Raw genomic sequence first — 24,124 nt, forward strand, 5'->3', positions numbered from 1 at the left:
CCACTGGGTCACCAATCCACATACATTTGCATATTTGTGTGTCTTGATTTTTTTATATGCACTTATTTCTCTGTATTTTAGCATAAATATATATATAAACATAATTATCGGATTTGATATCCTTTATTTGGGTGAATTTTTGTAAATGTAATAGTTGAATCAGTGTTTTCAGCTGGGTTGCTCGACCTAAAAGGGAAATTGACTTTTGAACTATCGGAAAGAACTTGACTACTTTCCTCCTTGACTTCTTCTCTTTTTTCGCCAAAATGATTTTTTCTGTCTTATTCCACATATTCACACCTTAATTTTTTTGGGGGGCCTCGCCGATTGACCTTATTTATTATATTTTTTACTTTAACTTCTCAATGCTTAATTTTTTCATTCCTTTTTTATTCGTAGTGCACACGCATAAACTTTATTTTATCTCTACAACTTTCCTTGTCTGTTTTTCTAGATTACTTTCCTCTTTGGCCAGAATAATTTTTTTTTTCATCTATACTTATTTCAACATTTCCAATCTTAATTTTCTTTGGGGCCTCATTAAACTTTTTTCTCTGCAACTTTGCTTGTCTGTTTTCCTAGACTACTTTCCTCCGTGACTTCTTTTCTCTTTGGCAAGAATGATTTTCTTTTATCTGTACTTATTTCACAACATTTCCAATATTAATTTTCTCTGGGGCCTCGCTTTATTATTTTTTCCGATGAGATCTGCAACTTATTTGAGTATGTCACAGAAAACTGAAAGTTTCAAAGTGGAATCTATGAACGCAGTTGCTGTCACGGACATAGAATGTGAAACAGTATCAACAATCCATACAAACATTCCAAACGAGACACATAAACTGTCAAATCAGTCTAAACGTATGAGCTGCCATTCGAAATAGGAACATTTATGCAGAAAAGAACATGATACGGAGGAATACAACTCACTTGAATCAATTAATGTTGAATACAAAACATTTGATAACTTTGGGATTTCGTTGGAGCAGGTACCACACAACTTTGTCTGCTAACTGTCATTCTGCTTCATTCCATTAAATATTATGATATCCTATAAAAAGATTGAAAAAAAAGCTGATCTCTCAACTCTAGCGGATCACGCGACACAATCATAAGAGTCCGAGACCCTTACATTGTATATATACTATGGACGTTGTGTAAAAACGCGTTGCGTTATTGTAAACTCAAAATTTTCGGAAACTTGATATATCTTCTGTTTCTAGTTTATTCAATAAATTTAACACGGCCTTCGGAATGTGTTCATTAAAACATTTTCAAATATTTTATCTGGTCTTCTCAAAATAGTTTAGCAAAAATTCTATTCTACAGACATTTAGAAATATTTGAATGTATATTTTGAAATTATTGTGGTGGTTATTGCTCTACTAGAGGTGCGGTTGACGTGTTGTGGAGTAGCGATTCTTGAAATGGGTGAAGCAGATATGAAAAAGCGAAAAAAACTCGGATGGGGAGATTCATTCAAGCACATTTCAAAAGATTAAAAATATGAAAACTTGTTTTGGGTATGTGCCAGTTGTAAAACGCCCTCAGAAATAGAAGCTCAAAGTTAGGCTGTTAGTGAGAAGTCAATTAAGCTATAGTATAGGGCCGGCCTGCCCAACCCTTTTAGTGTCGCGGGCCACTTTCACATAAAGAATTCATTGCGGGCCACAATCGTTTTTACCAAACTTAAATACCAGCCAAGTTCTGTTTTACGTCGTTTTGTAAAATTCGAATGACCAATACAAGTACCTAACAAAGCAACGTTTTTAGGATTTCCGAACGAATATATTGAATATGTAGGAATGACATCAAGTCAATATTATCACAATTTCAAACGGATTCGCAGTAACTAAATTTCAGAATTTTTATTTAACGCAAAATGAGCATGACCACAATAGAAAAATACAAACAGAAGAAAAAAAAACGAATGCCGGACCCAGTAGCAAATATATTGTTCACTTTTTTTACGGCGGCGATAAGGAATATCAAAATCGACACGAATAATATGTAATAAGAATGAAATTAATTTCGACAATAGCTTTCGAGTTTGTCAAACAAAACGCGCAGTTCCGCAAGATATGAAAAACCTAAACAACAAAGTCCACCAGATCGCAAGACGTGATATCTGTGTGATATGGAGAACCGACAGTTGGATAAAGATGGCCGGAATGAACACAGCAAAATCACGAAACATACCTTACTAGCCTATAGAAAATATCTGTATCTGAAATCCCAATTGTCATTCACGGCTCGTTGGAAAGTGGTGGTTGAATACATTCAATACAACACACTGGAATAGGCAAATCGTTCGTATCACTAATTGAAACGATGTCTCGAAAATTGTGATTTCAAAGCTGACTATGATAAAAAGGAAGTCCAGATATCTCTCCCCGACAATCACGTCCGCAAAGAGACTTGAAAAGTGGCATTTCTCGACCGTTTAAACAAGGAATAATGTTTTTATGGCATGTGTCAATATTTTCTTAGGTTTGTGGGAGACATCGAGATAAGTTTAGCATACCAAATTCTGGAAAATGCCGCGCGGGCCACTCGGAACCCTTCAGTGGGCCAGATGTGGCCCCGCGGGCCAGGTGTTGGACGACCCTTGTATAGCGTCTCCGCCACGGGCTTAGTCGAAAAAACGAGTTTTAGAGTCTATTTCGCAACTCAAGACCAAGGGGTTCATACTCGGGCTGTCAGTACAATGTAAATTCATACTACTTGCTGGCGTTTGCAAATTTGTGTGCGTATAGAAATTTTATACAGAATGACAGGGAGTTTTATATCCTCGAATATCTTTCTCGATTAAAGCATTGTTATTTGCAAAATGTAATGATGTGAAAAAAATATTTCCAATCATAGGCAGTTAAACATGGAGATTCCCGAGATATTTATTGAGATTTCCAGTTTGTTTCGAGTGTTTAAAATCATTACTAAATAATCATACCTCCCGCGGTGTAGATATATTTTATCAACTTTCTCACTTGCCTTTGCATCTTATTTGATCAACGGAGAATTTTGAAATATCCGAAGCAGCTCACTCGAATTCACTGTGATGATTTTGGGAATATTTGTAAGTAAACGTGGCAACGCAACTCGTGTACGACCGATTTCTTGGAGAACTATTTTATTCATTGGCGCAACTTAATTGGATGATTCAGGAAGAGCTGTAACCTTGATTTGACCTTCGAATACTTATAATACACAAATAGTGGCATAAAATTCTCTACTCCGAATTATTTACTGACAACGTTTTAAAAAACATCAGTAAATAAATAAATAATAAATAAATAACACCCGCATGTTAAAACAACGTTGTATCTATGCATTCTAAGATGTAACTGTTTGAATTACTAGAGATATTTATTAAGGGTCCGTTTAATGAATGTTTCGAATAAATCTTTCCGAATGAATTCATTTACTCATGACAATATTTCTGTTTGGATCACTGACCATGACCTTTTGTAACATGGCAACTACCGATTACATAACAATGGTTAAACAATGCCCTTGGCAACCTTGGTATCCATGAGAACCAGAGACAACCAATCATGTACCTCTGTACTTTTGCAATTAGTCTTGTAGTCTGTTCTGCCGAGTCTTTACTCGTTCGGTCGAGGGGGTTTAAGTTTCAATCGTAAGATGTTTTCGATAGATGTTTCTGCGTGGCTTGTTATGCTAAGCCATTTCCTGGTGAGAAATGATAATAATGTTGGGCTATATGTGCCAATGCAATATTACTTCATGGTAACGTTATATTTAATGACTCAATCTGACGGATCGAATACCGGTGCAAAATCGAACACCTATTGTCTAATCCGATTTTAATTTTCCGAATTCTGTCCAAATCCAAGTTTTTATAGTAATCAGACTTAATCAATATGTTATATTTTATAGCCTTGGAATAATACAATCAATTACGTTACATCCCATTCTTGCTAGCCAATTTCAATATGGGGATAGCGTGCTGTAAATGCACAGATGGAGATAATGATGAAACGATTAACAAAAAGAGAAAAATGACGAAAACGCAAAGGCGGCGTTGGTTAAGGCGTAGAAAAACAGATGGAGAGATATTTCAATCGACTGAACCAACGAGGGAATCGCTAGATTCAGAGAAGCGGGAAACAGGTCAAATCGCTTTTAAAAAGCAGCAGCTTTCGTTGTGAGTAACAATATTAATTTAATTAATATTGTAATAAGTGAATACTTTTTTTTATAGTTAAACTCAGAATTAAAACGGTTGTTAATATAACAAACATATTTTTTGATGAAATAATTTTGTCGTTGATAACACCGCCCACTTTTATCAATTTTGTCCTGCTAGGAATCTTGAAGTGAAGTAGTACTTTTCAATGATACATCCGAAATTAGGATATATATCGATTAGGATAAAATCTCTCGAAACGCTTTTTCCCAATAACACTAATCGACCAGAAAGTGGTATTTTTGCACGCGCAACATTTAATGATCTGTTATCCAATATATGAAATCAAATATAAGTCAATGTGAAAATAATTGTATTTATTTATCTTCTCCCATTTTCCTTATGTTCCGCATGACATTACCAATATTCCGGCACACAGTCCCATCATATTAAGATTAACTTTACTCGGAAAAAAAATATTATTGTCTGTGGACGAAGAACTTTATGAATCAATTGACATGCATTAAATGGAATGAACATTGGTAACGATGGCTGCAAAAAGATGATGAATCTTGTATTAACAACAACAAATAAATTGAAAAGAAAAAGTGTGAAGATTTTTCTGTGGTCAGGAACTGCGTTTCGTTCATAACGAACAAAACCCAACCACAATGTAATGATATCACACATCATAAACAATTCATAACATTAAGAGATAGAAGCTGACTGCGAGTAACATATTCATCTTTAGCCGATTTTTCATTTATTTTATTCTATTAGTATCAGTTCGATTTGAATATTTTTGTCTTTTACCATTTCTTCAGAAGACGCTGTTTCTGATTTGTCATTCAATTTAAGTTGGTTTATACTTCAGTCTGAATTTGCTTTACAGAAAAATTGAAATTTTCCTATTTTAGCGGGCTTGTAAAATGGCATTTCTTTAGTGAATTTCATTCCTACTATCAATTGCATACATTTAAAAATATTTAAAAAAAAAACAGTTTGCTAAAAAAAGGTAATATAATATTTCATCATCAACTAGTAGCCGAAGGCATTTTCAACTCATTCGCGTAACGTGGATGGCTTTAAATAGTATGCATATTTACAAATTGTAATTGGCATATGCATTTTTAGAAATGGAACTTTTGGGAGGAGAAATCCCCTGAAGCCTTTGCGAATATACCTGGGGAATCGTTTACAAGAGTAAGTTTTTACCTGTTTCATTAATTTGCCGTTGCCACGATTCACTTTTCCACAAAACGCTATTTTTACAGAACTCAGAGAGTTTGGGAGACAAAGCTGCTTTGGGCATCGGATTTGAGATCCAATTACACTGCGCTACTTCTACGAGGACTAGTTCTTTCTTCCAGGAGGGTAATGTGTCCATTTACTCTTTCGAAATATTCACAGTATTCACACGTTTGGACGGTTCATATTATATGTAATCTGCTGATACAAATTGAAACTCATCCTGTTAAGACAAGATGCATGTCAAGGCATCAAATTGAGTATCTTTTCGTATAAATTAATCCTTATTCGGTATATTGACAGACACGTCATGTTACAAGAGTAAATGGGCTAATGTCATCAGTCAACGTTGTCAATACCACTAATAAAAAATGCATCGAATCATTTTCCACAAGAGTCTCGAAATTTCAATCAACAGTAAGTATATTGGTTTCTGAAAACAAAAATTTTGGTCACTATTAGTAGTATTCCATGTAGTTGTTAATATTTTATTATATTTTCAGAATTGTAATCCGATGAAACAATTTGATCCACTGAGGTAAGCGCTTCATATTTAAAATATTTTTTATCAATAGACATAAACTTTGAAATTCATACCTGAGCAATTTATACAATTAGCCATAAAAAATATTCTGTTTTATATATCTAGAAATGGGAATTTCACAGGAGTGATCTCCATGAGGAAGACACTCAGAAACTATTTGCAACAGTAAGTTCATGAATTATATTATTAACTTGGCATTGTTCTTGCAATTTATACTTTAAAACGAGATTAATTTTTCGCAGATCTCGAATGGCGTGGGAACAAAGTTCCTTGTTATGGGCTTCCAACGTCAAAGTAAACCCAGGTCGTTGTGTGGAGATTGTTCAAAGTATTGTTCGTTTTACTTTTGAGGTAACTTTCAACAGACGTATTTTTATAATCAAGAATATGTTTATTTCAGCCTGCTTAGAAATGCGGAATAGGTCGCTATAAATAGGTATATTGATTTTTTAACTGGTTCGTGTCCACAGCACACAACACAATGTGAAGAGTTTTTAGTTCTTGGAGAGTAAAATTAACGCTTGCCTTTAAAAATATCGAATAGGTGTGTGAAGCATTTTTACCAAATGGTATCCATCTTCACCTGTTTTTATTTAAACAGGCATCTCCGATGTCTCTTAAAGCAGGAAAACTGATTTCGGCCATTCCTATTGGCCATATGAGGTCGGCCAAATTGGCAAATGACGAATCAAAAGTAAGTTCGGTAACTAAAAATAAATATAGTATTCACTGACAGTAATTAAGATAAAACACTTCCAGATAGGGGAAATGCAAATTAACATAAAGTTCAGACATGGTTTCTTTATTTTTGTATTTGGTTAATTGGTATAACGCGTATCCAAACCCCTTTTTTGTACCTTCATCTTAGTGAGTCCCCATGCTAAGCGTGCACGTATATAAACTACCGCTAAGATTTACTTTTTGAATGCTTATTTTTTAAAATATTCAGCCGAAAAAAGAAATTGTTTCATCTAGCAATTTGACAGATCTTAAAACATTGGGTTGCAAAAGAGATGAAACGTTAGTTCAGTCAAGGGTAGGTTGATTTTATTATTCGTAATTCGCAAATTTCTGTGTCAACTAAAAACTATATATTTTTTTGTTTTCTGTATTTTAAGAATTATCAGGAGAACAGATTCCATCAAACTATGTATGTATCTTTTTTCATTTGAATAAAATATATATGTTAAAAATCCAATATATTATTCACGTTTCTGTTTTATTTCAGGGAAATTGCAAAACTTAAACAACAGAACGAGAGAACGAAAATAAAAATCAAACGACAGATTCAGGTGATATATCGACGATCATGGCTGACAAATATTTTACTCGAAAATAAAAACGATTGGAAAGTTCATATACAAATATTCAAAGTATAATTAATTAATTAAGCGCAAACAATAAACCAATTGTTCATATCAAAACAAAAACTGATCAAAATGTGATCGACTTTTAGGAACGACATGAAATGGCGCAGGACAGAAGCCATCGATTCACTAATCCGAAGGTCAGTTATATTTATTCTAACACACATACTCTAATCATTCATCAATTTTGGCTGCTTTTTACTATGCTCTGCACTGCTTATTTACTATGCTCTAATATTGTAATAGACACTCATGGATTTCATTTTTAGACACCGTGTTTTGTTAACTGCGAGGTTAATAAATCGGCGATTCATAGCAGTCCTACAAATGTGAGATCTGCTTCAAACGAAGTTAAACGTGAATCAAAAGTAAGTATATTCATCGGATGTATTGTGATAAAAAAAAATTACATTTTATTTCTTTAATATTCAACAATAATTAATGAGTAAAATTTGAGCGAAAAAGGGGATTTTTATGATAATTCCTATTTTTAATCCGTTTCATTTCTTATTTCAAGTGCTTTCCTGGAGAAAACGACGTCCGGCCACGTCTGTGAGTATAATATCTATTTTTTCATTTATTAATATGATTGAAATTTTGGGTAACGAATTTAAAGTACTTCTCTTTTTTAAGTGGATTTGTAAGATTCAAGGAAAAGAATAAAAAAAGGATGGAGACAATCAGGAGGCGGAGAGAGGTAAAGTAATAACAGAAACATTAAAGAAAATTATTTCAAAATTTGAAAAAAAATATTCGAAAAGTTTTTACAAGCTGATATAGAAAATTGCATGTTTTCACTGGAGTGGGAGCAGGATTTGCATTTTCTAAATTCCCCAGAGTCGAAGTTTTTGTTACAAAAATTCGATTATTCCGGATTTCGTAGCTGGAGTGGGAGTCGGGAATCGAATCGTAGTCGGTCCTGAAATATGGTCCGAGTCCGGATGCGTCAGGCGGAGTCGATTTGAATTCTCTCCGGCTCTAAATCCCTGTGAAAATGAAAAATGACTCCCATCCTTTTAGGAACTCGAAGAAAGAGTTCGGCAGATGGATGAAGACATCAGAATATTTAAAATGAAGGTCTGGTATTTATTTATACTAGGTTTTTATACTTTTTCTCCATTTCGAGTTTAAATTTCGGATCAATATTTCTATGTTAAGTTTGTATGAAATATGTCTTATCCTATTTTTGAGTTTAGTGTTTCGATAACTTTTTTGACCAAACTTTATTATGATTTTATTATTGCCATCTATGCACCTTTTCGAACAGATTTGAAGAATATTATTTAGTAAAGCAATCACTCGCACATTTCACAGTTAGAGTTACGAATATTCTAGAATCTATTCCGCTTATTTTTTTAGCTTGAACGATCTAATTCAGGAAATACCGTAAAACATCATCAAACCGATATTGGTAAGTATCATAGTCCATTTCGCTATGGTAAAATTTCTACTCAATTTTATCTAAATATAACGACATTTGTGTTATCTAGAATTTTAAGAATCTAAGAATAACATAATTTTTTTGCGAAATAGGAAGTGTTTTTGTGAGCTTTCGTTAGGCATAGTCTAACTTCGCGAGAAAAAATAATATATAACTGAGAAGATGAAGTTTATAATAATTGCTGAGTCAAGTAATGAGAATGTAATAAAAATATGAAGATGGAAGGATTTAGTCTGTCTAATTTTGGTTATGCGCATACGAAGTAAACAAGGAGAAAAGATCTGCAGTTTAACATAATATCCTAGTACCCAACGTAGTTCAAACTGATGGTTACAAATTAGTATCGTGGAAATTCCATTACGAAGTCGATAGGTGCTAATTCTAGCATATTAAAACATATTTAAAAATATAAAATCATCATTCGACTCGCATGGGATACAATATTTTATAAAATACTACAAAAATTCAAAAGATCAATATCCCTATCTCATATTTACAGGTGACAGCAGAAACAGGGAATGCCGAAACTCCCAGCAATGTTTTCCGCCATAACTACTGGGTCGCCAATCCACATACATTTGCATATTTGTGTGTCTTAATTTTTTTATCTGCACTTATTTCTCTATAATATAGTATAAATATATATATAAATAAATTTCAATAATATTTGAATTTGATATCTTTTATTAGGGTGAATTTTTGTAATTACGTACTAAGTTGAATCAGTGTTATTTATTGCTGGGTTGACTTCTTTTCTCTTTGGCGTATGGTAATATATTTTCCACTAACCGGTCTGCCGCTGATGTCCGCTTCCTTCTTCCTCCATTTGCGGGAGTTTTTATTTTTTTTGTTCGCTGCTCTGAGCTCGCTCCTCCCCTGCACGCCGCACGTTTGGTCTGCTGCTGCACGTCTGCCGCTGGATGCCCGCTGTTTTTATCAGGCCGTATCGCTTCTGTCCTCTGATATATATAATTCTACTAACACCACGCACGGTCTGCTACTTCTTCACGTTTGCAGCTGGGGTCACCGCTAAGGGGTCACGTCTCCTTGACGTTCGATGGCGCAGGTCTGCCTAATGCTGCCCCCCTCAGGTTTGCGCCTTGGCTGTTTTGCGCGTCTGGTAGCACGCTCTCCCTGCATTTTTATCAGGAACGCCGGTCTCCTTGACGCCCGGTGGGGGGGCTTGCAGGTCTGAGGGTCTGCCTAATGCTGCCCCCCTCCGGTTTGGTTTTCCTTGGCGTTGGTTGTTTTGCGCGTCTGGTCGCTCAACCTGCACGGCTGCCCCGCTCCTTGGCGTCCCCGTCTGGTGTGTCTATTTGCTGGTATATTTCTGCCCTGCCTTTTGGTCTTTGGGCCTGCCTTGCCTGTACGTTTTGGTCTGCTGCTGCACGTTTGCCGCTAGATGCCCGTATCGCTTCTGCCCTCTGGCTGCGCCTCTTCCTTGGCGTCCCCGTCTGGTGTGCCTATTTACTGGTATATTTTTTCTGCCCTGCCTTTACGTTTGGTCTGCTGCTGCACGTCTGCCGCTCTGCCCTCTGGTATTTCCATTAACCCGGTCTGCTACTTCTCCACGTTTGCCGCTGGATGCCCGCTATTTGTCAGGCCGTATCGCTTCTGCCCTCTGGTATATATTATTTCCACTGACCTCTCTGCTGGCGCTGATCGTTCAGGTCACGTCTCCTTGACGCTCGATGGCGCTGTCTAGGCGTCTGCCTAATGCTGCCCCCCCTCAGGTTTGCTTGGCTGTTTTGCGCCGCGCTCTCCCTGCCGTTTATCAGGAACGCCGGTCTCCTAGACGCCCGGTGGGGGGCTTGCATGTCTTGGGGTCTGTCTAATGCTGCCCAACTCCGGTTTGCCTTGGTTGTTTTGCGCGTCTGGTCGCTCAACCTGCACAGCTGCCTCTTCCTTGGCGTCCTCGTCTGGTGCGCCTATTTGCTGGTATATTTCTGCACTGCCTTCTGGTATATTTTCACTAATCTGCCTAATGCTGCCCAACTCCGGTTTGCCTTGGTTGTTTTGCGCGTCTGGTCGCTCAACCTGCACGGCTGCCTCTCCTTGGCGTTCTCGTCTGGTGCGCCTATTTGCTGGTATATTTTCACTAATCTCTGCTGGCGCTCGCTCACCTGCACGCCGGGTCTCCTTGGCGTGCGGTCTGCTGCTTGTCGCCTCTGGTGGTGCGCCTATTTGCTGGTATATTTTCACTAATCTCTGCTGGCGCTCGCTCACCTGCACGCCGGGCCTCCTTGGCGTGCGGTCTGCTGCTTGTCGCCTCTGGTCTATATTTTCCACTCACCCTGGTTGTTTGCTGCTCTGGCTCTCTCGCCTGCTTCCTCGTCTGCTGACCTTCTACTCTACTCGATTTACCCAACCCTCATCTGCGCCACCAGCTGCTGCTCTGGCTCGTATTTGCACGCCTGGTCTGCCTATTGCTGTCCCCTCTGGTTTATATTTCTACCCGCCTCGGCTGTTTGCTGCTCTGACTCGCTCTCCTGCTTCTCGTCTACTGACCTCTACCTACAGCTCGATCTAGCATCTGGGGTTCGAACCTAGGCTCATAACTAACCTGTTGTTTGACCATGTCTCTACGCTTCCCCTGCGCTACCATTACTGACGAGAGCGAAAGTATTGAAATCCTACTTGATTAACAACGTCACGCTTGGCAGCTCACGTCCAAGCTAATTAATGCGACAAGACAAGGGCCACAGGTGGCGCTTAAAAGTAAATGTTAATAGATTCCCAGATTTGCCTACTGAATTTTGCACCTTTCGTTCGCTGTTGAATCCGACAACTCAATTTAACCGGTTATTTCGGTTCGACTCCGGATTTTTCGACTCCATACGCAAATCGATTGGAAGCTGCCTATAAAACCGAATTTATGTAAAAAAAACATCCTATGATGTTTAATTAAAGTTTTATACTGTTACAATTAGCAATCAGAAAAGGTGCAGGCAAAATCAGTTTTTACGTGACCTGATTTCATATTGTAACGCCACTGAAGTTTGACATATGTATAGGCTGCAGTCAAATGTCACGTACAAATAATCTCATAAATACATTTTTTATGTCTACTACGCATAAAATATAGTGCGTTCTGCTTCATGTTTTATATTATTGATCAGTGGATTTGTCCCGTGGTTTGCGGTGCAGCAGGGGTGAAGTTGGTGATAATGGAAGCGAAAGAGATGATTAAATGTTCAAATCAAAAAACAGTGGATCAGCGAATAAATATTGAAAAAACTTGAAAATTGAGTGAAATTAATCAAAAATAGCATTATCATAGAAATAGCATGTAACATATTTGAAAATACGTGAATGAAACGTTGATGACTCTTAAACATGAACCACGCACCTGCAGCACGGTTCTGTTTTACAGTATAATAAAATATTTGAGTTATATATGTTCCGCAGATTGAACTCGGATAAGCCTTGACACATCTCGATAAACCAGTGCCAATATTGTCGGTTACAGCAAGCAGGATAATTGTTAGAAACCATAAAAATATTGGGACAGTAATGATCACGAATAGAAACAACGTGATTTACATAAATTTATATTTTAAGTACAACGGCTTGTTAAAATCATCACGTTTTTTCAAGCCCAATGACTAAAAATATCCAAAACCATGTGATTAAATATTTTCAAATATATTTTGAAAAATAATGTAAGAAGGAATTAAAAATGTAACTTGTTAACATCATGAATCCCGTCCATATAGTACCTATCTATGCGTAAATTACGTTGTACCGTATAATTACTGGAATAACTTTAATTAAATTGGTGGAAGATTGATTTATTTATTAAACGCTTCCCACTATTGAACCTTATGCACAACACCAGGCGAAAACTCATCAAATAATCTCAAAGTTACATTCGATGTTATCCAAGTTTGAATAATTTATGCGAAATCGGAGATAATCCTCAATTCTCTTATAACAGTTTATGTTTATACATGACAACAATATAGACTCTATGGAGTATTAATTTAAATGTACTGGGATAGGTTAAAAATAGGTTTCGAAGTTAAACATGATTTGGCAAAAATAACAGTTCATGTGATATATTTTACGTTCTTTAAATAACTTAATCTGCAAATTTGTCACGACTTTCACAGCAACGATTAATCATGGTCTTTGTATCCACGGCCAACGAATGCGCGTTTAAAGACAAGGTTATTACTTTGTTTACGAAAAATAATTTTAATTTTGAATCGCGTTATGAAAGTTCATTACTTCTTAAGCATGATAATTATCTCAATTCTAAAGCCAAATTTAAGAGGATTGTCGTCATGGAAAACAGATATATTTCGATATATGTGATATAACCAACAACTCTTCCGGAGCAAACGATTTTTTTGTCGACATTTAATTATGCGTAGTCATTCGAATCGGTTACATAAACCTTTTGGCATCAGTATGTAAATGAGAGGTATTTTAATGCTTCGGTTTATTTTGATTTAGTACAATGTTGAACGAACATCAGCTCGCTAAATTCAAAAAGCTGGAAACTTTGAATATATATATTTTCGAAATATATCTGAACGCATTTTCCAAAAATATGTACATAGTTGCAATGCTTAACGGTAGTTAGAAAAGTCAACTAATTTCTGTAATTGAGCATTTATATTTGCATTAATTGAAAGTATGGTTTAAATTTTGGATAAGTTATAACAATACTGGAAATATACTTCCCTGATTTTTAGGGGGTTTATTATTGTACAAATATGTCTATTTTTCAGATATTAGTTATTATAAAATATTATCCAACCGAGAAAACAACGATGAAATTGTTCGTATTGGTTGCGTTTTGCATGGTTATTGTCGCCTGTGACGCATTGAGCTGCCCCCCGTGCAATAAAAAGAAATGTCCCTACTTATACTGTCGCGGCAGGTCCGAAGTTCCCAACCCATGCGAGTGAGTTTTCTAACCGTGTGGAACGGCGGATATCTTTCTAGGCATTTCCAATGAGAAAATTCTTCATATTGTAGAAACGAAAAAGATAACGCCAACCTATTGCAGTGAATATCCACGTCGAAACCATAGACTATAAATGAACCAATGTTTATTAGAATATTTTTCTAGTTCCGCTTTTATGAATTTAGGTGTTGCAATGAATGCGCAAAACTGGAAGGTGAAGAATGTGGAGGTCCGTGGCACATTTACGGAAAATGTGACCCCAGGAGATGGGACTTGGATTGCGTCAAGGGTCCGATTTGTGACAAAAAGCCAACAAAAGATTTCAACGCCAAAGGAATCTGCATGCGAAGAAGAACTGTTGTAAGTTCATAAAAACAAACTTTATTTTCGTTGAAGATTATATTGTTCTTACTCATTGTACTAATTATCTGATATAATTGAATCACCTAATTGATTAACTTGAAATTATTGTTATGGTTGTGGAACTTTCCCGAATTCACGCTGATAATGACAATGTCACATTTGATCGAGTTTGATATGATAATGTTCATTATATTGTATTCTGGCCAACGAAGTCTTGTATATTCCTTACCTGTTTAAATGTAAACATATTTTAATAGGAAATTAATAACAAATAATCATATACACCTAAAGTTTTGATATAACTCTCTAACTAATATTACTAATTTATTTTCAGAAAATCATCAAAAAATATTGCGATAAGTACCCAGTTTGTATGAAGGAGTATTAGATACAATGACGAATTTTCCTTTACATTGCCATGATGAACAACAAAAAGTACCAGGATTTAATAAATGTTTAATTTTACTTTAAAAGCCTATTACATTGATTTAGTCGCCGCCTTTGGTCTTGAAATGAGTTGAGTTTTGGTGGGGTTTATGTCATAGGCGAGCCAGAAATATACCATATAAATATAAGTTTTTCATGGTGTAGTCCATAGGCTATACCGTTATACCGTCGCGATTCGAGAATTGATTCGTAGATGAACATATGACTTCTGAGAAAATAGTGACCGACTTTATTTGTTTGATTCTGTATACTTAATTAGAAATGGGGAGGGAACCGTGAAAGTATAATATAAGTGGCAGTCACTTTCGGTTGGGACAGTGGTTCATGAGACCCGTGTGGTCCACAGTTAGATTTTAGAGGATCCATGATCTGTACATGCATAGGTAAAACAAAATATCAAAATGGAAATACTAGCCATTCGTAATTGGGGACTATAATTTTCAAAAGTTGATAAACACTATACGTCACGGTCACAGTGTATCACAAGATCGTTGAAAGTCATAATCTGTATTTGTTTCTTCAGGTACCTGATTTGAAATAATTCAACACTTTCAGAAATACAAAAATGCGTAAGGAAATATTTATTGAAAATATAATTTGAACATATATATATAAGCAGATACCGCACAGAAACATTATATGAACTAGAGCTTTAATCTTGTCCAATGGAATGACCAAAACTGGACGCGATTGCATATTGGTTGTAGCGTTGAACTTGAATATGCTGTCATTGCAGGTTAATAATACCACCCACGTTTAGCATCCGATTCAACGTGTAAAGGACAATTTCGAACCGGAAAAATTCGGGTTCCAGTAGTAGCCACTTACCTGACAGTGGCTGACTCTACCGATCCGAGAAAGGCGTATAAAATTCCGTATAAAAAATTATGTGAAATGAGGTCAGAAAATTTAATCTTTAGAGGTTTACTATAATTCCTTAAAAAAGTGATCAATGCTCAAATATATGGACACGAAGACCAAAACGAAGAACTAGTCTACCTACCTTTTGCAGTACCGGTACCGTCGCGTAGCACAAGAGGTCGAAGAACCGCTACAAATAATTTTTATTGATTTTGAAGTCACACACAAAATTTCGAAGTGGAAAACGAACCACATAGAGCCCACAGAATTAAAATAAATAAATAAAAAGATTCTCTATCACCGTCTGCTTCTTGCACGAGTTAATAATATTTGAACATATTTTTACTATTACTGTGTAGTTCTTTTTCATTTCGACGATCAATTTTTAATCAAACGTAATTTACCCTTAAACTTGAATAAAAGAAATCGGAATTTGTATTCTAAAAATTATTCTGGTAAGGCTATTATAATCTCGTGTAGTGAGATAGTGTAATAGCCCTCCAATGGTAATTTAAAACCAATCTGCGCGCCGGTTTCCTGGCGTTTGCTGGATCGTCCTTAAGGCTGCAGCTGACCCCTCTGGTTTGTATTCTCAATCGCCCTGGCTGTTCGCTGATCTAGCTTGCTCTCCCTTGGCGCCTGGTGTGCATGCTGCTGACCCCTCTGGTTTCTATTTCCACTCGCCTTGGCTGTTTGCTGCTCTGGCTTGCTCTCCTGCACGCCGGATTCCTCACATTTCTTGACCTTTTCTGGTCTACTGATTCGTCCCTACGCCTCCCCTGCGCCACCGCTGCAGACGAGGACCGGATGGATTAGAATCTTACATGATTAACAACGTCACGCTTGGCAGCCCACGCTAAAGCTAATTTCACCGACAAATAAGAGATTTAGAGTCCAGTGGGTTGTGGGTCACAGGTGGCGCCTAAAAGTAATTGTTACTTATCGATTTTAATCGGTAAGTATGTTGATAGGTATTTGTCTGTTTGTCTGTCTGTCTGTCTGTCTGTGTGTTTGTTTGTTTGTTTGTTTGTTTGTTTGTTTGTTTGTTTGTTTGTTTGTTTGTTTGTTTGTTTGTTTGTTTGTTTGTTTGTTTGTTTGTGTGTTTGTCTGTCTGTCTGTCTGTTAGATGCACGCGATATCTCACGAAAGCGAGATTGAATCTGCTCCAGATTTTGCATGTGCATTCATCATATATGATTTTTGATGAATTATGTCATATAATTAGCGAGTTATTAATTAATTAGTGATGGGACACAAGGTGTCACTATGGAGTAAGAGTGCTGTTTTGGGATCCCCTAACTTTCGATCGATAAGTCTTCGGTCTCTGACTGTTATTCTCGTTTTTTTATTGTCAGATTTTCATTTGTCAACATAAATTTTGCACCTGTCGTTCGCCATTGAATCCAACAATTCAACGGGTTATTTTAGCACTCGATGGTGCTAGAAGATGATGAGTTCGAATAATGTTTGAATAAAGTTTTTACTGTTTTGATCAGCAAACGTACAGGCAAAAATCAGTTTTCACGGGTCCTAATTTCATAGTGCGACGCCACTGAAGCGTAAGTTTGGCAACCAGTATTAGGCTACATTCAAATACATAACTCTTCTCTTCGTTCTTCATCAGAAAATGTCACGTAGCCCACCAATAATCTCATAAAAATTCAGATTTTTTATGGCTACTTCGCATTAAATTTTGTGCTTTCTGTTTCATGCTTTATAATTTATATTATTGATGAGTAGACTTGTCCCGTGGCTTACGGTGCAACAAGGGTGAAATTGTTGATAACGGAAGCGAAAGAGATGATTAAATATTCAAATAAAAACATATAGCGTATCAGTGACCAATAGATATTGAAAAACGTCCTACAGAGAGGAATTAATTAAAAACACCATTATCATAGAAATCACATGTGATATACTTCAAAATAGCGTCAATGAATCCAAAATTACAATTAAAATATTATATATTTATTTACCTTCCGAAAGGTTTACTTGAACACGTCACGTCCACACGTCCAACTAAAAACCTTCGTGTCCTTTAAACACGTCCAACTAACAAAAAAATAACCAAAAAACGAGCAATCATTAATAAGCAAAAATACATAAGGTCGATTTTTGTGTGGCTGGAAATACCTTTGGGCATTAAATAGTTTTATGGAGTGCATTCGCAAACCAAATTTCTGACTATCAGTGAAGGGATACTAAAACTGCACTTTCTGTTTTATGCATGCGTAGTATGTACATACAGTTTTATTTAGGTTCACTCCAAGTTGAAAACAGCAACCATTGAATATCATATTTGAATTAAGTCACATCTCAATAAATCAGAGACAATATTGTCCGTTGCAGCAAGTCGATAATTATTAAGTCAAAATTACATCCGATGTTATCTAAGTTTAAATAATTTAAGTGAAATCGGAGATAATTCTCAATTCTTTCTTAACAGTGTACGTGTATATATGACAATATTATATAGACCAGGGGTCTGCAACCTTTTGAACTCCGCGTGCCATTTTATGAATAATGAGCACCTTCGCGTGCCAAACATTTTTATGTGTTTAGTTTGCCTAGTCAACTACCTGATTTGAATAGTCGGAATCGGAAATTTCCTTTTCTTATCTGAAACAGTCGCCGTGATTACACTTTCGTAAAAATAGCCGACTTTTTCAGCGTATACCGACTGTTTAGTCGCGTAAAATAATCAATTCATGACAGCTACGAGAATCTATAAAATTTCCTACTATATTGATATAATTGGGTCCAACGTAACTCGCGGCTGCGTCTTCTTGCGTCAAAATATAAAGATTACTAGTCTAAAATACCGCTCAATCTGTTGACGTATAAAAATATGAGATAATCATGCCTGAGTGTATTCAGTTTCGATACTTTTTTGTGATCTTGCGAATTCGTTATCGCCGTTAGAAAAATCTCAAGATCTGTAATAAAAATCTCGTAGAGTACAATTAAATACATATAAAGTATATCAGTAAATCAAAAATACATATTTATCGCCTCGAAATCCCCGCGGCTTTTTCGACGGATAATAATGGTTTTTCTGTTCTGCAAAGTAATCAATCCATGCCCGATACGGCCATATTTAAAATGTCTTGCTGTATTATAATTTACTTGTCTTCCATTTAACCTGCAGTTGCGTCGACAATATAAACGCATACGCATCACTACACTAAAATACCACATCAATCCGCGGACATAAAAATGTGTGGTAAACTTCCCGGTTATATCTAGTTTTGATCCGTATTTTTCCAATTTTGCGAATTCGACAAATCTGAGCTGTACTTGCAAAAATGACTCCGCTCTATCGCAATGCTGCCACTCAGATTTTGTACACGGAGTAAAATTTATTGGGTACAACGAAAATTGATTGAATATACTTTAATTAATTATCTTATATCTCAACGCGACTTGGGGGAAAGTCGCGTTTCCAGCCTTATAATATGGATTGTATAATATTAACACGAAAATTCCCGAAGGCAATTTAAAGTAATTGATAAAAAGGTAAATCCGCGCAACATTTAACCGTGTTTCTATTCTAATGGCTTTATGATTCTCAATGCCGCTCAAACTTATGTGTGCACCAGGCACACGAAATTTTGCAATTTACAATGCCTAAAGAAGTTGAATTCCATCAATTTTTTAAAAAGTGAAGTAAAAGTAATTTATTTTTATTTTCGATACCAAAGAGATTGGGATTTTATTGGACTACATTCATTTCATCGAACGATTTAAAATTTCACCCAGGTTTTTGATGGTTTATAAAAAATGGACTGAAATGTAGAAATTTTGGTATAATTGACATATTTTGTGATGATTCCTGACACAAAGTGTTTGATTGTGTGGCACAGTTATTTCATATGGAATTGACGCACTGGATTTCAGTTAATAAAGTTTGAATGTTTGCAGTGCTGTAGGACATTTCTTCACCCATTTAACGATTTATTACCAGAATTTTAAGAGATGATAGAGGCCGCTTTTCCGAAGTGGAAAAATGTCCTGTAGTTTCACGTCCTGTAGTGTCACATACAATATGCACATTATTGGCATGGATTTACAATGTTACATTAAGACCTATAGACTATGGAGTATTGATTAAAATGTACTGGGATTTTTTTATAAATATCAATTTCGAAGTTGAACAAGACTTGGCAAAAACAACAGTTCACGTGATATCTATATTTTACGTACTTTGAATAACTTAATCTGCAAGTTTGTCGCGACTTTCGTAGCAACAATTAATCACGGTCTTTGTACCCACGGTCAACGAATGCGCGGTTAAAGATTAGGTTATTACTTTGTTTACGAAAAATAATTTTAATTTTTGGTTGCGTTATGAAAGTTCATTACTTCTTAAATCATAAGGATTATCTCAATTCGAATGCCAAGTTTGAGTCGATTATCGTCATAGAAAATAGATATATTTCGGTATATGTGATATGACCAACAACTCTTCCGGAGTAATCGACTTTTTTGTCGACGTTTAATAAGCGTAATCATTTGAACCGGTTACATAAACCTTTTGGCATTAGTATATAAATGAGAGGTTTTCCAATATTCCAGCATATTTAGGACAATGTTAATCGAAGATCAGCTCGCTAAATTCAAAAAGCTGGAAACTTTGAATATATTTTCGAAATATCTGAACGCATTCTCAAAAAAAATCCAAATTGTATGCGGTAATAATCAGTATTTGTTTTAACACGACAGTCTTGTGACAGCATTTTGACAGAGTTGAAATACTCAACTAATTTGTGTAACTCAGCATTAATATTTGCAATAATTGAAAGAATAGTTGAAATTTTGAATGCTTTATAACAATACTAGAAAATTTTCCTCATTTTTGAGGGGGAGGGGGGTATTTACTGTGAAGACGTGTACTTTTTTAGATATTATAACATAGCATCCAACCGATACAACAACAATGAAAATGTTCGTATTGTTGGCGTTTTGCATGATTATCGTCGCCTGTGACGCATTGAGCTGTCCCAAGTGCAATCCGTGGAAATGTCCCCACTTACCCTGCCCTGGAAGATCCCGAGTTCTCAACCCATGCAAGTGAGTTTTCCTCTCAAGCGGAACGACGAATATTTTTCAGGACATTTTCAATAAGAAAATGTTTTCGAATTGTAAAACGAAAAGGATAATGCCAAACGATTGGAGTAAATCTCAATGTCGGAACCATAGATTATAAATAGCCCAATGTTTATTAGAATATTTTCCGAGTTTTGCTTTAATGATTTTAGGTGTTGCAAAGAATGCGCAAAACTGGAAGGTGAACCATGTGAAGGAATATGGAATATTTACGGAAAATGTGACCCCAAAATAAAGGACTTGAAATGCGTCAAGGGTCCAATTTGTGACAAAAACCCAACGGATGATTCCGACGCCTCAGGAGTCTGCTTGCGAAGAAGAACCGTTGTATGTTTATAAAACAAATTATATTCACGTTTAGCAAGACCAGCGCATGAGGAGTATATTGTTCTCACTCCTTGTACTGAGTATCTGATATAAGTGAATCATTACTTATCGATCTTTAGATCGGTAAGTATGTTGATAGGTATTTGTCTGTTTGTCTGTCTATCTGTCTGTCTGTCTGTCTGTCTGTCTGTCTGTCTGTTAGATGCACGCGATATCTCACGAAGGCGTGGTTGAATCTGCTTCAAATTGAATACGACAAATGATTTATGTCGTATAATTAGCGAGTTAATAATTAATTAGTGATGAGACACGCGGTGTCACTATAGAGTCATGAATCGAAACCCCAGTTTCGATCGATAAGTCTTCGTTTTTCGACTGATATTCACGTTCAAATAATTAACTTGAAATTACTGTTATTTTTGTTGAACTTTCCCAAATTTACGTCGGTAATGACAAAGTCACATTTGATATGATTTGTGTGAATGTTTGATCTGAATGTTCATTATATTGTATTCTGGCCAACGAAGTCATGTATATTCCTTTCCTGTTTAAATATAAAAATATTTTAATAGGAAATTAATTACAAATAATCATATACACCTAAAGTTAAAAAATATTCATAATGTTAATAATTTTTTTTTTCAGAAAAATATTAAAAAAACGTGCGATAAGTACCCACTTTGTGAGAAGAGGTATTATATTAGGTTACAATGACGAATTTTCCTTTACATTGCCTGATGAACAACAAAAAGTAGCAAAACTTAATAAATGTTTAATTTTAATTTCAAATCTTATTGCATTGTTTTGGTCGTCGCCATTAGTATTTAAATGAGTTGAGTTTTGGTGAGGTTTATGTCATATGCGATGCGAGCCAGAAATATACCACAAGATTTTCATGGGGGTGGCTTACATCGCATCATTAATATTATGCGTTATTGTAGCTCAAACTAAAATGTTAACCTTGAGATATACCGTTGCGTATACTGGGGCGATTCGCAAATTGATTCATAGATGAACATATGACTTCTGAGGGAATATAGTGACCAATCCCCCCACAAAATAGACCGAAAGTTTGACCCACACAACAAGCAAATTAGAATTAGAATTAAATCAGACTTACCTCACTCAAAGTATAGAGACAATTCCAAACCGGAAAGATTCCAGTTCCAGTAGTAGCCACTTACCTGACAATGGCTGACTCTACAGATCCGAGAAAGGTGTATAAAATTCCGTATACAAATTTATGTGGAATGAGGTCAGAAAATTTAATCTTTAGAGGTTTACTATAATTCCTGAAAAAAATAGAGCGATGCTCAAATATATGGACACGAAGACCAAAACGAAGAAGTAGTCTATCTACCTTTTACGGTACCGGTACCATCGAAAAAGTCGAAAGGAATCAGAATTTGTATTTTAAAAAGAATTCTGGTAAGGATATTATAATCTCATGTAGTGAGATAGTGTAATAGCCCGCAAATGGTTATTCACAGCCAATCTGTTGGGGAATATTGCAAATCCTCAAACCAAAATTCCATGAGAATTCAGAAATGCATCAGAGAAATTCGATACTCATAAACAACTTTTGTACAATCAATGATATTGATATATTTGAATAGCGTACGAGAAGTACGAGGGGGATATTACAATTGGAATGAATACTGTGCTAAGCGGGTAAAATGAAACCATACTTTAGATGTGTAATATATAATTAATATTACTGATGATAATTTTTTTTGTAAACTCCACGGAAATTTGGCAACGAGGAAGTTCTCTGTTCAAATAAAAAAACAGCTGAAGCAAACAACTGTGTAATTGCAAATTAAGAAATAAGAACACGAATACCTTTATAAAAGATAAAGCTCGCTCTTGTTTGCTGTCACAACTCACCTATTTCTGATAATCAATAGTAGTGACGTTAACCGAAAAATCAAAATTGTAGTTAAGGTTTTGATTTGGAGGAAATTCCCAGGAAATCGGTCTTAGTCAGTCGAAACCACATATTTGCCTCCAGATAGCAAACAAATCGCTCATTTTTCAGTTTCTATTAAAAAATAGGATCAAAAGTTTATTATCTACTAATCCAAGTACGTCATTTCAATGTGTGTATTAGAACAAGGTAAGCATGAACTCACATAATAGAGAAAACAGAGACATCAGGCAACAAAATTGGAGATTGGAAAACGTAACTTTGCAACGATCCAATTTATGAAGTAATCGAATAGAGGTTGTTTTTTCTGAAATATATATTCAATTATGCTATTTTTATTATATATATTCCTAAATGGACACTCGCTAGTTAAAAGTTGAATAAACGTAAAAAATTCGAAATATACACCCCACTGCGCTCATGCACCAAGAGATTGAGTTTAAAAATGCACTTGTTATATTGTTGTTATATACGGTATTCCCGTAGTATATGTACCAGGTTAGAGTTAGGCCATAATTTTATTCCGAGTTCCGGGACTGTCTGTGTTAGCCAAGTTAATATCCCCTTGCCCATAGGTTTCAATCACTTTACACAACTTAATGTAAAATAGGTGAACAAAATTAGTTACCTCAATATTGGTACACACACATCTGAAGGGTCGTTACATCTGCGTGGAACAGTTTGTTTCGACTTTTTATTCTGCGCCATGTAATTTAAGCGTTTTCCTAATACCTGCTGTAAAATCTTTGGCCCCAAATTCGTTTTTGAATCGGGTTAAAGAGGGGTTACTGGTGATTTGCGTGATAGTAATTCTACGCTCTTGTTGGTAACATGAAATTGCAGTTATGGCGCTCACTAATTGGTCAGGAAGAACCCAGAACAACACGAAGACAATCAAGTGAAGCATGTATTATTAGATATAAGAATCAAAATTCATAACAATAGTATAACAACGCGAGAAAGTACGACAGTTGAATTGGTTTTACTGGGCATCAGTTATATTGTTATAACATCGAATTTATACAATATATTAAAGACGCCACTTAAATTTTGTTTGTTTACCATACATGCTAATAACCAACCAACCTCGTGTCATGCAGCATGGCATCCTTACGTTGTCCAAGCATTGCCTCTTTTTAGACAACTAATCTTGCTGTTGACTAATATCCGGCATATTTTTCCGTATCCTATATCCATATGGGGTGAGGTAAAGCCAGATAAGTCGTTATGAACTTTTCTTGTGACATCACGGCTCACTAATAGAATGTAGATTAGCATACAGCGAACACGAGTGCAGGAATTTTACTCAAAATATGTGGAATAATTCTAATATATATATATATATATATATAGCAATGTTATGTTAAAAATTCACTGTCAACGAACGATACAAAATAAATAATGGCGGGTTCCAAGCTTGTTGTACAT

At 35.8% G+C, this 24,124-nt stretch overlaps 2 protein-coding genes across 2 annotated transcripts; both read left to right on the top strand.

Annotated features, from left to right (window-relative positions):
- The first annotated feature begins 5,244 nt into the window (after nt 1-5,244).
- LOC144425609 (uncharacterized) lies at nt 5,245-9,386 on the top strand. The gene is made up of 17 exons (XM_078114935.1): nt 5,245-5,261; nt 5,303-5,353; nt 5,425-5,524; nt 5,702-5,815; nt 5,902-5,936; nt 6,185-6,293; nt 6,544-6,636; nt 6,892-6,978; nt 7,061-7,092; nt 7,171-7,234; nt 7,399-7,449; nt 7,579-7,677; nt 7,827-7,861; nt 7,943-8,006; nt 8,330-8,386; nt 8,669-8,720; nt 9,250-9,386. Exons 1-17 carry the CDS (start codon nt 5,245-5,247, stop codon nt 9,300-9,302), a joined length of 1,113 nt encoding a protein of 370 aa, XP_077971061.1. The 3' UTR covers nt 9,303-9,386.
- A 3,983-nt stretch (nt 9,387-13,369) lies between these two features.
- On the top strand, nt 13,370-14,640 carry LOC120348583 (venom protein 302-like). Its single transcript, XM_078111053.1, has 3 exons — nt 13,370-13,662; nt 13,851-14,025; nt 14,363-14,640. The coding sequence occupies exons 1-3, from the start codon at nt 13,472-13,474 to the stop codon at nt 14,414-14,416; spliced, it is 420 nt and encodes a 139-aa protein (XP_077967179.1). The 5' UTR covers nt 13,370-13,471; the 3' UTR covers nt 14,417-14,640.
- The last annotated feature ends 9,484 nt before the right edge of the window (nt 14,641-24,124 follow it).

Source organism: Styela clava, chromosome 1 (assembly GCF_964204865.1).
Source record: "Styela clava chromosome 1, kaStyClav1.hap1.2, whole genome shotgun sequence".
NCBI lineage: Eukaryota > Metazoa > Chordata > Ascidiacea > Stolidobranchia > Styelidae > Styela > Styela clava.

Coding starts and splice junctions, on each gene's coding strand:
- LOC144425609 (XM_078114935.1), top strand. Junction 7,093..7,170: donor AACAGATTCCATCAAACTAT/GTATGTATCTTT, acceptor GTTTTATTTCAG/GGAAATTGCAAAACTTAAAC. Junction 8,007..8,329: donor CAATCAGGAGGCGGAGAGAG/GTAAAGTAATAA, acceptor CCATCCTTTTAG/GAACTCGAAGAAAGAGTTCG.
- LOC120348583 (XM_078111053.1), top strand. CDS start 13,472: ATGTCTATTTTTCAGATATTAGTTATTATAAAATATTATCCAACCGAG. Junction 13,663..13,850: donor GAAGTTCCCAACCCATGCGA/GTGAGTTTTCTA, acceptor TTATGAATTTAG/GTGTTGCAATGAATGCGCAA. Junction 14,026..14,362: donor GCATGCGAAGAAGAACTGTT/GTAAGTTCATAA, acceptor ATTTATTTTCAG/AAAATCATCAAAAAATATTG.